The 14,316-nt window shown below is 65.0% G+C and overlaps 2 protein-coding genes across 3 annotated transcripts in view; one reads left to right on the top strand and one right to left on the bottom strand.

The window, feature by feature from the left end:
• The first annotated feature begins 26 nt into the window (after positions 1-26).
• Positions 27-1,273, top strand: TIMM13 (translocase of inner mitochondrial membrane 13). The gene is made up of 3 exons (XM_044752186.2): positions 27-488; positions 567-635; positions 834-1,273. The coding sequence occupies exons 1-3, from the start codon at positions 369-371 to the stop codon at positions 930-932; spliced, it is 288 nt and encodes a 95-aa protein (XP_044608121.1). The 5' UTR covers positions 27-368; the 3' UTR covers positions 933-1,273.
• Positions 1,274-1,422: 149 nt separating this feature from the next.
• The window catches only part of TMPRSS9 (transmembrane serine protease 9), a 44,221-nt gene continuing 31,327 nt past the window's right edge, over positions 1,423-14,316 (bottom strand). For both annotated transcript variants that reach the window (XM_044752187.2, XM_070491675.1), the window contains exons 9-19: positions 12,450-12,724; positions 10,919-11,055; positions 10,106-10,424; positions 8,905-9,076; positions 8,375-8,646; positions 8,021-8,157; positions 6,649-7,048; positions 3,476-3,647; positions 2,579-2,844; positions 2,330-2,466; positions 1,423-1,860 (exon numbers count right to left, since the gene is read on the bottom strand). In XM_044752187.2, the coding sequence (XP_044608122.2) occupies positions 1,699-1,860; positions 2,330-2,466; positions 2,579-2,844; positions 3,476-3,647; positions 6,649-7,048; positions 8,021-8,157; positions 8,375-8,646; positions 8,905-9,076; positions 10,106-10,424; positions 10,919-11,055; positions 12,450-12,724 (2,449 nt within the window). In that variant the 3' untranslated portion in view covers positions 1,423-1,698. The remainder of the gene's footprint in view (positions 1,861-2,329; positions 2,467-2,578; positions 2,845-3,475; positions 3,648-6,648; positions 7,049-8,020; positions 8,158-8,374; positions 8,647-8,904; positions 9,077-10,105; positions 10,425-10,918; positions 11,056-12,449; positions 12,725-14,316) is intronic.

Genomic DNA, 14,316 nt, shown 5'->3' with positions numbered 1-14,316 from the left:
TCCCTCCCGGCCCCAGCGCGCAGTGTAGACCCGCCTGTCGCCCTCTGCGCATGCGCAGGGGGCCGGCCCGGAGGCGGAGCCTGACCGTGGAGTGACGGGCCTCACCGCCCCGGGGCAGGTCGGAGCCGCCCCCGCCCCCGCGAGGCCTCTTAGCCCCTGGAGTCTGAACACGAGACATCGACTCGTCGGTGACGGCCTGCTCCCATCTGCGCATGCACAGGGTGCCCCGCACAGCCTTGCGGGAACTGTGGTCCGGACCCGCGCCCAGCACGCCCGGACTCCACTTCCCGTGGTGCCCTGGGCGGCCGACTTCCGGCGCGGGTACGGGTTGGCGCACGCGGCCGCGGTCTGGTTGACTTTGCCGAGCCATGGAGGGCGGCTTCGGCTCCGACTTCGGGGGCTCGGGCAGCGGCAAGCTGGACCCGGGGCTCATCATGGAGCAGGTGAAGGTGCAGATCGCCGTGGCCAACGCGCAGGAGCTGCTGCAGGTCCGGGGCCGGGCCGGGGGCGGGGGTCGGGAGCCTCCGGGGGGCGGGTCGCGGCTGACGGCTCGCGTGTCCCCACAGAGGATGACGGACAAGTGCTTCCGGAAGTGCATCGGGAAGCCGGGGGGCTCCCTGGACAATTCCGAGCAGGTGAGACCCGCGGGGTGAGCTGGGGCCGTGGCTCCGGACCCTGGACTGGTTGGGGAGGTGTTTGCGCGTGCGCGGACTAGCGGGGCGGTGGACAGGTGTCTGCGCGTGCGCGGACTCGAGGGGCCGTGCTGGGTGGGCCGTGCGCGTACGCAGTCCGCTGCCCGGGTCGAGCTGAGCCGCGCGCGCTCCCGCCTGCAGAAGTGCATCGCCATGTGCATGGACCGCTACATGGACGCCTGGAACACCGTGTCCCGCGCCTACAACTCGCGGCTGCAGCGGGAACGAGCCAACATGTGACCGGGCCGCCGGCAGCACCCCTCCCCGGCCATGTCCACAGATGTCCTTGGCGGAACGGGCCGGCGTGCGTGGACTTTACGAGGACGCGACCGGTGCTGGGACACTGGGGACTCCGCCCCCTCCGCCGCCCACCCGCACCTGCCAGCGCCTGCAGCTCGCGTCCCGGGGGCGCTGGGCACTTCCCAGAGCGCTGGCACCCCTCCTGCTGTGCCCAGGTCTACCTCGAGTCCTGGACCCAGAATCCGGGTTGGGACCTGGGGGGACGTGGTCAGACCCCAACTGAGCTGTGACCCCCCCACCTCGGGGGTGACAAATAAATTGCCGAGGGGGCGCGGAGAGCACCCTGTGCGTCTTCCCTGCAGGGATCTCGTGGGAGAAGGTGCCGCGTGCACCTGGGCACCCCGCCCCCATCTTTTCTCCTGGGTGGTACCTGGTTCGCAGGTGACCGGAAATGTGTTCGCACCCAAGGGGGCCTTGAAGGTGAGGCTGACCTCGCCCAGTCCCAAAGGCCACCCTTCCTCCCATTTCTGGGTCCTGGATGAGGGGCAGCCAAGTGGTTCTTGCGGTGACATGCAGTTGAAGAGCGAGCAGGCTGGGGACAGGGGCTGCGTTTATTGGGACAAAACACACAGTACAAGTGCCTCCTGTTCCCCGCGGCTCCCCCACCCCCGCCGCCGCCGCCTGGACGCCCCCTGCTTGGGCTTGGTGGCCAGCTGGTCCCTGCTGCCTTTCCGGCTTCTCCCAGGCCTGCGCAGCCACGTGGCGGTCACTCCTGGATGTTCTGCCCGATCCAGCCTCTCACGGCAGCCACCCGGGTATAGACGCCCGGGAAGTGGGGCCGCCCGCAGCCGTAACCCCAGCTGGTGACCCCAGTTAGCACCCACCGGCCGGAGGGCTCCCTGCAGGCAAGGGGGCCCCCAGCATCACCCTGAGGAGGAGAGAAGAGGTCCTCAGAGCAGGCCGGTACCTCCCCGACCGCAGCCCTCGGGCCTCATCACACCCCTGGGTCACCAGGGCTCGCTGTGAGCCTCACTTGCTATCTGGGAGAAGGCTTGAGTGCTAGGATGACCCATTCATCTGGCTGGCAGGCGTCTACGGACCCCCCACCACTGCGGTCCCGGAGCCGAAAGCGCCTCGCACGGCTGCCCCTCCCGTCCCTGCTCTGCGGGGCCCGGGGAGGACGCGCGGGAGTGGAAATGGGTTCATAATGGACGCCAAATAAACGGAGCGAAAACTCCACGGCCGAAAAGGTGCCCGGCTCGATCCGCGTGAGAAGCTCGCACTGGAGGGTGGGGCCTGGCTGGGGGGCCCTGGAGCGAGGAGAGCTCGCCCTCCTTCCGGGTGGGACCTGGACCCCCCCCCCCCCAGCCCCTCTTTCAGCGGCAAAGTGCGCTCACCGAGCAGCTGTCCACGCCGCCCTGCGGGAAGCCCGCGCACAGCATGCGGCTGCTGATCTGCACCGGGTAGAAGCGGCGACACGTCTGCTCGCTCAGGAGGCGCACGGCCGCCTTCTGAAGCTGCCGCGCCATCGAGCCTGCGGGGGAGACGGGCCGCTGGAGCCGCGCGCCCGCCCTGCACCGTGGGGCCCCCACCCCTGCACGCGGGGCCCGGGCTGGGGGGCCTTGCCGACGCCCCCGGACGCCTACCTCCCTCGCGCACCGAGCCCCAGCCGGTGATGACGCAGCGCGCGCCGTCGGGGGGCCGGGGCGCGGGCTCGGGCAGGCAGATGGGGCGCACCAGGCGGCTGCGGCGCACGGGCCCCGCCAGCTCCAGCAGCGCCACGTCGTAGTCGAGCGTGTAGAGGTTGTAGAAAGGGTGCCTGTGGATGCGCGCCACGCGCTCCAGCTGCCCGTCCGCGCCGCTCAGGAACGGCGTGCCCAGGAAGGCCGCCCACTGCTTGGGGTCCCCGTAGCTGCGGGGCGCGCGGGGACAGGCGTCGGCCCGGATCCCCGGCCCCCGCCCGCCTGCGCCTCCCCTGGACCCTGCCCGCGCAGGGGCTGTGTCCGCGGCCTCGCTTGTGCCCCCAGCGGCCGGCTGGGGACCGTGGGCAGGGCGCCTGACCTCTGGCCTCGGGTTGCTCATCCACAAATGGGGCTAAGAGTCGTCCCTTTCTCCTAGGGGAGGGGTGAGGGCGAGGGGACCCCGTGCCCCTGCCCACTGTTTCTGACCCTGGCGCGCAAGGCGCACAGTGTGCACCCTGAGCTGGGTGTCTCCGTGGAGGACGGCGCCCCTCGCCTGGCTCACCGACTGAGCACCCTGCCAGGAAGGGGACTCCCCACTGGGTGGCCTTTGGGGGCTGGCGCTAATCCGAGGGGGGCGGGGTGTGGAAGTGTCCTGCAGTTCCCCAGAGACCCGGATGTCGCCCGCACGCCTGGCCTGGGACGAGGAGAGGCTGCAGACCCCCCCGGGTTTGGTGAGGGCTGCAGCGCTGGACTGGCCCCCAGCGCGGTGGTCGGGCCCGGGGGGTGGGGGGGGTGGGGGGGGAGGGCTGCCGGGAGGAGGAGAGGCCTGGGGCAGTGGGGGCCGGAGGCGGGCGGACTCACACGTCGAAGCAGTGCGCCGCCGACAGCAGCCACCTCTCGGCCACCAGCACGGCCCCGCAGCGGTGCTCCCGGCGCCGCAGCCACAGGCTCACCTGCCACGGCCACTCCCCGCGGCCCGCCGCGCTGCCGCCCACGATCCTGGTCAGCGCCGCCGCCGGCGCCAGGCCGCAGTCTGCGGGGATCGGAGCGGCAGGTCGGCGGGGTGCACGACGGCGCCTCCTCCGCGCAGCCCGCCGGGCGCCCCCGTCGCGCAGTCCTTGAGTGGGCGCGCTGGGGAGGGGCCGCCGGGAGAGGGTGGGGTCCGCCTCTCGAAAACTCGGCACGCAGGAACACTGGACCTGGCGCTTGGTCCTACAAACGAGCCTCTGCACTTTCCTCAAGTAACATTTGAAGTGCATTTAAGTTTGTTTCCGATATCCTCAGATTGGGGTCAGGCTAGCGTCCCCTCCCACCACCACCGCCGCCTCCAGGCATCTCTTGGTGCCACCACCGGGGCCGAGTCTCTTGCTGCCCCAGGGCCTTTGCACACCCTGGGCCCCTGCCCGGATGCCCTCCTGCTGCTCTGTACCCGGGTCCTGTGTGACCCAGTCTCCTTCCCCGATACTTTCTCCAGGCTGCGACACCCGCCCCCCAGCACAAGGTGCACCTTCAGAACACAGCTGTAGGAAAGACAAACCGGTGGTTTCAAGGGGTGCGGCAGAGACCACCCTTACCACCCCTGGGGACACTTCCCACAGGCCTTTTCCTCCTGGGGAGCCGTCCCCCTTGCCCAGCCTGCTCTCCCGCCACCCAGCTGCCTTCCCTGCCCCCCAGGTTTGGGACGGGCCCTAGAAGGGAACAGAAGGGCTGTGTCCTCGCCTGGAACAAGGGGAGGGGAGCCAATTGACCACCTGCCCGGCTCCCTACCCTCGACCCTCCTGACACCACAGGGACCTGGCCGAGGACCAGGAGGCCTGGAGCATCCGGGACCTGCAGCCAGCCCCTCGGCCACACGGAACAAGGCTGCCGTTTCCTGGGGCTTCCTACCCGGCCAGCCCCCAGGGGCAGGACGCGCAGCCTGTGGCTCTTGGAAAAGCAGTGGTCCTCAGGCTGGGAGGCCAGGCCCCATCAGCCAGCCACAAAGGACCAAAACGCCCGCTGCTCCCAGCGTCCCTACTGGACGCCCCCCCGCCCCCCCGCGCAGACGGGCAGAGACCGCTGCAGAGGCACAGCCGGGCGGGCGCGGCGCCCCAGGGCTTGCAGGACCCGAGTCCCAGCGCCTCAGCCTGGATTTCCAGTCCAGCTGCAGAGCTTCCCGCAGGGGGTTCCTGGCTCGTTGCTGCACCTCTGTCTTAGCTCTGGGGTCCCCCTGGCCGCCCAGAACCGGGGCATGTGGTCTGCGTTGCTCTGAGCCAGTAAAGACTGTTTCATTCAGCGTCCTCTGCACTGCACTCTGCCCCCAGATCCCCTAACACCTGTCCCCTCTGTTGGTTCCTGCGGTGGGCAGGCCGCCCCCCTGCAAAGAACCCGCGAACCTGACCTTGTGGGTGTGGGTCCGCGTCTGGGGGAGTCAGGCCCATTGGGCCAGGACCGCGTCCAAATGTGCAGGGAAAGGAACAAACCCCCTCGGGACACATGGAGGTTGTGATGGGGCTGTGGGCTTGTGAGCGGTCCACCCGGCTTCTCTGTAGTGGGGTTAAACCCAGCCGTGGACTGAAGGACGGTGGGGACCTGGGGGGGGGGGGTGGCGGGCGATGAAGGAGGCGGGGCACAGAGAGGTCTCCCGGCTCAGAGCCTCTAGGGGTGTCCCCGGGAGGATGCCGACAGACGTGGATGTGGAACAGCAGGGATTCTGGGAAACTCCGCAGTGAGAAGGAAGGTGCGGGCCACCCACCCAGACCAGCAGCCCCGTGTGCTGAGCACCTGCCCCTTGGGGTTCCCCCCAGAGCTTGCTTGTCCCTGCCTCCCCAGCTGCAGGTGGCCAGACCAGACATGGCCCCCAGAATCTGGGGGCTAGAGAAGTGGGGGCAGGGCTTGTGGCCCAGAGCGAGGTGGGGGCGCAGAGAGGGGCATTTGGTCCCTGGAGGCCAAGCCCAGGGCAGTGGGGGATGGGGAGTGGGTGAGCTCACTAAGACGGGGCCGCCTGGCACCCCCCTGTCCCCCGGAGCCAGAGCATCTTCTCTCTAGTTGTCCTGGACGCCTCGGGGGGCTGCTGACTGACTGCCCGGCTGAGCCACAGGAAAGGGCCTAGATTCCATGGCCGTTATTTTCGACCTACAAATCCGGCTGTTCTGTAGAGCTCTGACTAGTGTTTAATAAAAATGAACTCAGAGTTTTAGACACGAGCGGAAGCATCCCAGGGACACCCTCACCGTCCATGTCGCCATCGGCCGTGACGGCCGCGCTGTCCTGCGCCGGACCGGGGCGCCTGGACACCCCTGCAGGCCTGGCGGGGAGCCTGGGGGTCTGCTGCCCGAGCCCCAGATCTGTCCTGCTCTGACTTCCCGTCCCTTCTAGCTACCTGTCGTCACAGCGTGTGTGTGTGTCTCTCGAGTTCCCTTCTGCCCCCGAGCTTGGCACGATGGCACCTGGCACAGAGGAGGGACTTACGAACTCTGGCTGAGTGGACGGGTGACCCCAGCACGGACACCCGCCAGCCAGGGGCTTCCCCCTGCACCCAGGGGACCCTCAAGAGTGTCCTCTGTAAAATGGGAGCAGACAGGGCTAGCAGGATAAGGCACGTGCCACCAGACAGCGTACGTCTGCGGCCTGTGCCCGTGTCCCCGGCTGTCAGGGCCTGGGATGGGCTGACTCGCGTCGCCCCCACATTCAGAAGTTGAAGCCAGGACCCCCAGGACCCCGCAATGTGGCTGTGTTTGGAGAAGGGTCTTGAAAGAGGTGACTGAGGTAAATGAGGCCATGAGGGTGGACCCCAATCCCACGACTGGGGTCCTTTCAGGGGAGGTGAGGACACGGACACGCACCGGGGGACAACCACGTGAGGGCACAGGGGGACAGCGGCCTCCACACACCACGGAGAGAGGCCTCGGGGGACCAGCCCTGCCAACGCCAGCCTCCAGCGTGGGGACAATTAATTGTCCGAGCCGCCCAGACCGTGGGACATGGTGACGGCCACCTCGCAGACTGACCCAGGACCCCTGCCACCCCCAGTGTCACTCCACCCCTCCCAGTACCTGGTGGCTGGGGCCCCAGGGTGGTCTCCGGGGCGTGTGGAAGCGGCGTCTGCCCCCTGGTGGTGGTCCCCATGGCGGTGGCGGTCCTGTTGGCAGGGTGGCTGGTCACCCCGCTGGTGGCCAGGGGAGTGGGTCTGCTGGCCGTGACCCCCGGAGCTGTGAGGCCAGCCGTCGTCCTGGGGGCCTGACTGGTGGTGGCGGGCGTCCTCGTGGTGGCTGGGGGTGGCGCGGGGAGGGGCTGCGAGGACATGGTGTCCAGGATCCAGCCCTTCAGCCTGGTGATGCGCGAGTACACGCCGGGCTTCTTGGCCTGGGCACAGCCGATGCCCCAGCTCACGATGCCCGCCAGGTAAAACACACCGGGGGTCTCCTCGCAGGCCAGGGGGCCCCCCGAGTCGCCCTAAAAAAACAGGAAAGAGGGCTGGCTGGGACCACCCCGGTGCCCTCCCGCGTTCCCACCGTGGGCACAGGGACTCAGGACACCTGGCTGCAGACCCAGGCCTGGCCGTGTGACCTTGGGTGACCTTGAGCAGGTCACTTCTCCTCCCTGAGCCTCACTTGTTCTTGCTCCCGTTTCAGAGATTAGGAAAAAAAAAAAAAATACAGAAAACCCCAAAGAGAAAAATAACCCTCGAGGATATTCCCACCACCTGGAATGAACCACGGCTCGCCGGCCACCCGTCTTTTTTTTCCACCAGTAACACATTTCTTTAAAAATTTAGAACGTCACGATAAAGCTCAGGCCGAATAGCAGGCCGTGTTTTCCAAAGACCGGCTGGGACGACCTCTCCCACCCGACGTGCTCCTTGAACGTGGGGACCCTCCCGCTGGGTGGGTGGTGGGGTCCGTCCCTGCCTTGAACCCTTAGGATGGCCGAGCCCACAGAGTCCGGGGGCAGCAACGCCAGGCGACTCAGTAAAAAAAAAAAAAAGGGCCATGTGCTTCCGCCTTGGTTTCTCGGGAGCCCCGAGGGCCCAGCAGAGACCGCGAGGGGAGGCCACGTGGAGGGCACAGCCGATCCCGCCAGCGGCCACGAGCAGACATGCAAGGAGAGATGCCTCCCCATCGGGCCGGGGCCTGAGACTCTGCGTGGCATAGACAAGCCCCATCTGAATTCACATCTCTGATCACCACGAGTGGTTGTTTTCCACCGCCAAGCTCCAGGGTGGGGTTCCACCGTGGGGAAACTGAGGCAGCCCCGCCCCAAGGCACAGTTTTCACACTCCGCCACCTGACACCGCTCTCCCTTCCATCTTGGCGGACACGTCGAGCGCTGGAGACATCCAGGCCCGCGCCAGCAGCCACGCCGGCGGCTGGAGGGACACGGGCACGTCGCCTGGATGTCGGCCGGCTCCCCGTTGGGCGCGCTCACCTGGCAGGAGTCCACCTGGCCCTCCAGGAAGCCGGCGCACAGCATCCGGTCGGTGAGCGAGAAGTTGTACAGCGCGCTGCACGCCTTCTGGTCTATGATGCCCACCGACGCGCGCTGCAGGATGTCAGGCTTGGACGCTGCCGGGAAGAGGAGACCCCCGCCCGCCCCGAGGCCACTTACAGAGCCGCCCCGTCCAACAGCCAGTTTGGCTCTGACAGAGCCCGGGGGGCGGGCGGGGGCGTGCAGATCAAACTTTATCAACAGCAGCTGCCCCGGGCCCGGGGGGTGGGGGGGGCCTGAGTTTGCGACCCCCTGGAGGAGTGGCGGGTGGGTGGCTCGCGGGCGGGGGCTCACCGTTCCCCTCCTGCGTGTTCCCCCAGCCGGAGATCATGCACTTGCGGCCCACGGGGAACTTCTGGACGGCCAGCGGCAGGCAGACGGGCTGCACGTACTTGTTGAAGACCAGGGGCCCCGCCAGCTCCAGCACGGCCACGTCGAAGTCCAGGAGGCCGGGGTCGTACTGGGGGTGCAGCACCGCCCTCTTGAGCCCCATCTTCACCGGGCTCCCGCCGACGCCCGCGAGGGACGCGGTGCCCAGGTGGGCCCGCACCAGCTCCACCTTGGTGCTGCGACGAGAGGCCGCTCACAGCCCCCTGCCGTGCCCCCCCTCCACCCCACCCCGGGGACGCCACCCCGGGGACCCCGGGGAGGAAGGGCCGCACGGCTGCTCCCCCAAAGACCCCGACGGATTCTCCTGGCCCGACCCACAGAGCCCCCACTTCTCCTTCCTGCCCCCCCCCCTTTGCAAGGGGGCGTCCAGACACCCGGCTGTGACCCTGGGGGCGGGGGGTCAGCTGGTGACAATGGGGGGCCAGTGGGCTTACTGGTTGAAGCAGTGCGCGGCCGACAGTAGCCAGCGGTCCCCTACCACGGCCGCTCCGCAGAAGTGCCGGGACCCCTCCTCCAGGCTGGCCTGCCAGGGCACCTCCCCGGGGGCGGCTCCCAGCCCGCCCACGATGCGGCTGGGCTTCTCCAGGGCCGGCCGGACCCCGCACTCTGAGGGGACGACAGGGGGCATGCGGGCAGCCCGGGCCACTCGGAGCGGGGACCCTCGTCCCCACGACCCCAGCGGAGAGACCGGGGTTTAAAGGGTGCTGAGGTCTCACTGCTGGGGTGGGGGACACAGGTCCTAAAGGAGCAGACGCACCGCGAGAGCCCGGCCCGCCAGACCCAGACCCAGACCCAGACCGGCCGCCACCAGGAGCAGCGCGGGGCGGCCCCCCGAGCCGAGGAAGAGCCGGGTTATCCCGGGATGTGCAGACGCGGTGGGCGTAAGCGACGTGAAATGAAGCAGCTTCGATCGGCTCGGAGGTTTGTGGGACCATAAAGGGGGATCACTATCAGATCCGGGCTGCCACAGAGCCTGGCCCTCGGAAACCACATAGGGAAGGCAGACGGAGACCCTCAGGGCAGGAATTCAGGCAGCTCCAGGGCCAACAAGGTGAATTTTCTTTTTTCTTTTCTTTTTTCTTTTTTTTTTTTTGAGGAAGATCAGCCCTGAGCTAACATCTGCCACCAATCCTCCTTTTTCTTTGTTTTTGCTGAGGAAGACTGGCCCTGAGCTAACATCCATGCCCATCTTCCTCTACTTTATACGTGGGACGCCTGCCACAGCGTGGTTTGCCAAGCAGTGCCATGTCCACACCGGGGATCCGAACTGGCAGGCCCCGGGCCCCCAAAGGGGACATGCGCACTTAACCGCTGTGCCACCGGGCCAGCCCCCAGATGAATATTCTTAAGGCGACAGAGCGAGGCCCTCGGAAATGTCTAAGACGGTCGATTTTCTGTTATGTGTTTGTCATCACAATTAAAAATAAAAGTGAAAAAACAGATAAGCTGATTTGACCCCTCACCTGGGGAAAAAGCACGCAAACACGTGTACGGAGTTTTTGGAAAAAAAAGAAACGATGCTTCTCAGATATTAAAATAGGCACAGCTGTCTCCCGACGCCCCCTCCGGGAAGCCAGCACCAATCCACCCGACCCCGGGGGTGGGCGCCCCCTCTGCCTGCCTGCCCCCCAATACCTTGCGGCTTAGACGCAGTGACTGGGTCCCGAGGCGCAGGGCTGGGGGCCAGCATGGGTGGGGTGGGAGTGTCCACCCCCCGGCTCTCGGCGCTGCTGGGCCAGGCGGTGCTGGAGGTGGCGGGCGCAGGGGCCACAGTGGGGGCTGGGGGCTTGCTCGGGGTGGCGATGGCCTCCAGGATCCAGTTGCTCAGGCTGGTCACTCGGGCGTAGACCCCTGGCCGCCGCGCTTCTGCGCACCCGATTCCCCAGCTCACGATGCCAGCCAGGAAGAACCTGCCGGACGGCTCCTCGCAGACCAGGGGGCCCCCCGAGTCCCCCTAGGAGACAAAGGGACGCCCTCAGCAGCAGCCAGGCCAAAGCCCAGAGCCGTGGGGTCGGAGAAGGAGCCCTGGACGGGGACCTCCCTCCACGAGCTCACGGGGCACACGTGAGCTGATAATTCACGTGTCAGAACCCCAGTTCTCTTCTGTAAAAATAAAATAGGACCATTGGACTATGGGAATCTCAAAGATCGATTTTAGTTCTACCACTGGCAGTTTAAAACCCAAATAAACAACATCCCCTCCCCTCCTTATGCCAGTAGATCTTTGATAATGTCACCACTTGCTTAAGTCAACAGTATGACTGCCCTGCTGGAGCCCGCAGACGTCTCACGACAGCAGCAGCGTCCCCCCAGAAGGGCCTGAGCTGCCCTCGCCCCATCCTGTCTTGCTATCTTGCTCCAGCTCCCCGTGACTCTTGCGTTCTTAACCCGGGGAACCCGGGGGCCTTTCCCGGCGGCCTCGGGCAGGGGGCGTGGCCTGGGGCTCACCTGGCAGGAGTCCACCTTGCCGTCCAGGTAGCCGGCGCACAGCATCCGGTCGGTGAGCGAGGGGCCGTACAGGCCGGCGCACAGGGCCTGGTCCAGCAGCTCCACGGTGGCCTTCTGCAGCCTCTCCGGCTTGACCACTGCCCGGGCGGGAAGACACGAGGGGGCAGCGTTTCAGGGCCCCAGGCAGCCCCCCTGAGCCGGGAGGCAGAAGGACGTCATCTCCTCTCCGAGCCTCAGTTTCCCCAGCTGCCCACCCAGCCCAGAAACTAGCAAACACTAAAGGTTCCACCGATGATTATGGATATGAGGCATCAAAGTTGACACCCCACATGGGCCCCTCAGCTCCCCCTCCCAAAACCCGCTCTGCCCTGAGGCCCCCCTCCTCTGCTTCTGCTGTGACTCTCGTCCCGCTCTGCTGGAATGGAAAAACCCAAGTCTGGGCTGCCTACCCCAGGGCCTTTGCACATGCTGTTCCAGCTACCTAGAATGCTTGTCCCCGCGGAATGTGCTTGCCTTCCTGCTTCATCTCTTCCTCAAGGAGGCCTCTCCTGACCTCCCCGTTTAAACTGGCAGCCCTCCCCCACTCCATCCCCGTCCGATTCGTCTCCCTGGCCTCCAACACTATCAATTATCTTGTTTAGCATCCGCCTCCCCCCGGAACCGCACCATCCAGTACAGTCACCACGGGCCTCGTGGGGCCATTTAGATGCAGACTGAGATTCAGTAAAATGAAATACAACGTAAAACTCAGTTTCTCAGCCGCCCCGGCCGCGTTCCACAGGGCTGGTGGCCCCCATAGCGGACGGCACAGGCGCAGAGCATCAAAGTACGGTCGATTCTCGTTATTCCCTGCGGTTCTGCTCCATAAAGTCGCCGGGAACACTGAATTAGCGAATATGGACCCGCTGCTCCCCGGGGGTCCCAGGGGGACAGTCCTGCCGGCCTCCGGCTACGACATTGTCATTAACCGACCTACGCACGACCTTCTGTCCCGCGCGTTTCTGTCTGAAGACGCCTTATTTAATACACGCTGTCGATTCCTTGACCCTGAACTCACAGCCTGAGCGAAACTCAAATAATGGGTATTTTTTCCTAAGACGCAGTCCGGCCTTCCTGTCCTTAGAAACGCTGGCCAGCACTCGGCGAGCGGGCCATTTTACACAGCAAAACGACCCCCAAAAGCACAAAGATGCACAAAAAAAAAAATGCGGCAGAAAATACACCGCGAAAAGGACCCTGCTTTCCAGCCTGAGCTGAAACAAGAAGGCAGAGCGTCGCCTTGTTCCAGCTCAGCCGGAAACGTGCGCGTCCTCGACTCAAAATCTTCACCCCTCTGCGCGCGGCGGCAAAGGGAAGTTCCCGCGAGCGTCCGATTGCGGCTGCGAACAAACGACGTTCGCGAGTAAGCGAATTCGCAAACGGGGAACCCGCGGATAATGAGGCGGGACGGTAACCGCAGAACCCGCGGATAATGAGGCCGGGCGGCGTTTTGCCTGATTTCCGGCGGGGCCGCGGGAAGACGGGCACTTACGGAAGTCCTCCTTGAGGTAGCCCCAGCCGGAGATGAGACACTTCCTCCGGGGCGGGAAGATGTGCGTGGCTGCCGGGAGGCACACGGGCTGGACGTGCCTGCTGAAGGGGAGGGGGCTGCCCAGCTCCAGCACCGCCACGTCGAAGTCGGCCGTGTCCGAGTCGTAGGCGGGGTGTGTGACGATCCGGGCCACGCGGGCCCGCACGGTGCTGGCCTCCGAGCCGCTGAGGGAGGTGGTGCCCGCGTAGGCCACCCACTCCGTGGGGTCTTGGAATCTGCGGGGGGGTGGGTGGGGGGAGAACACACCACAGCTCAGGGGACCACGGAGGGGAAGGGAGCAAAATGCTAAGGGGGCGCCCCCCAAACTGAGTCATCCAGACCAGATAATGTTGTCACGCAGCATCGTCAGAAATCAAAATAAATGCAGAAAAATTAAAACCCATTTTTTAGCAGAGACGGGATCCGACGGGGCTGGGATTAGGGTGTTCAGGGGGCGCCCCAAATCGCCGGCCCTGTAAGAAAGCGTCTTTTCACACCGACTTGTGAAACATCTAAATGGATGCAAAAAACTCCAGGATGAACACAATATCGACATTTTACGTAAACACGGCACCCCACCCGTTCCCCTCCCTCCCCTTCCCCGGACCCCGGCCTGGCCCATCAGGTCTTCATTCTAAAATCGGATGTTCTGTTCATCGAGGATTTTTTTCTCTTGCATTCATTTGGATTTTTTTTTTCTTGAGGAAGATTAGCCCTGAGCTAACATCTGCTGCCAATCCTCCTCTTTTTGCTGAGGAAGACTGGCCCTGAGCTCACATCCGTGCCCATCTTCCTCTACTTTATATGTGGGACGCCTGCCACAGCATGGCTTGATGAGCGGTGCCATGTCTGCACCCGGGATCCGAACCAGCGAACCCAGGGCTGCTGAAGTAGAACATGTGAACTTAACGGCTGCACCACCGGGCCGCCCGGCCGTCACTTGGATGTTTTACAAGGTGGCGTGAAAATCTCCCCCGTAGGAGGACGGAGGGCCTCGGGGCGGCCCCTCGCATCGCTGCCCCCAGGCGAATGCCTTGCTCTCCTCACCCTGATCCCGGCCCCGAGGGACATGTGCCTCGCGGATCCCACGCTCGGTCCACAGGACAACACGCTTCCCAGCAGAGTCCGGGGCCAAACCCGCCCAGCCCGTCGCCTGAGCCGCGCTGGTCGCTGGCCGCCTGGCCCCAGGCAGGTCCTGGGCGTCCGGGGGCTGCACAGCCCAGCCCCACGGCCCCAGTCCCCTCCGCCCTCAGCGCCCAGCCTCCCTCCAGGGCCTGTCCCCAACCCCCTCTCAGCTCAACGTCACAACTCTTCCTGCCGTAAAAGTGGCTAAAATGGTAAATTTTATCAGAATAAGAAAGAAAGAAAAAGAAAAAAAAACTCTAAGACACACTCTTGGGACAACTGAGGAAAACTGAACATGGATTGAATACTGGGTGACATGGCACAATTTTTAAAAATGTCCTTGGGGGGCTGGCCTGGTGGTGCAGCGGTTGAATGCACATGTTCCGCTTTGGCGGCCCTGGGTTCGCTGGTTTGGATCCCAGGTGCGGACATGGCACCGCTTGGCAAGCCATGATGTGGTAGGTGTCCCACATATAAAGTAGAGGAAGATGGGCACGGATGTGAGCTCAGGGCCAGTCTTCCTCAGCAAAAAGAGGAGGATTGGCAGCAGATATTAGCTCAGGGCTAATCTTCCTCAAGGAAAAAAAAAAGGGCAAAGGCTCTGAATGAACATTTCTTCCAAGAAGCTATATGAATGGCCGATGAGCACAGGAAAAGATGCTCAATGTCACCGATGATCAGGGAAGTGCCGATCAGAAGCACG

The sequence above is a fragment of the Equus asinus genome, chromosome 20 (genome assembly GCF_041296235.1).
Source record: "Equus asinus isolate D_3611 breed Donkey chromosome 20, EquAss-T2T_v2, whole genome shotgun sequence".
Classification (NCBI taxonomy): Eukaryota; Metazoa; Chordata; class Mammalia; order Perissodactyla; family Equidae; genus Equus; species Equus asinus.
The sequence above is the reverse complement of the archived record's forward strand: the minus strand, read 5'-3'. Positions and strand labels throughout refer to the sequence as shown.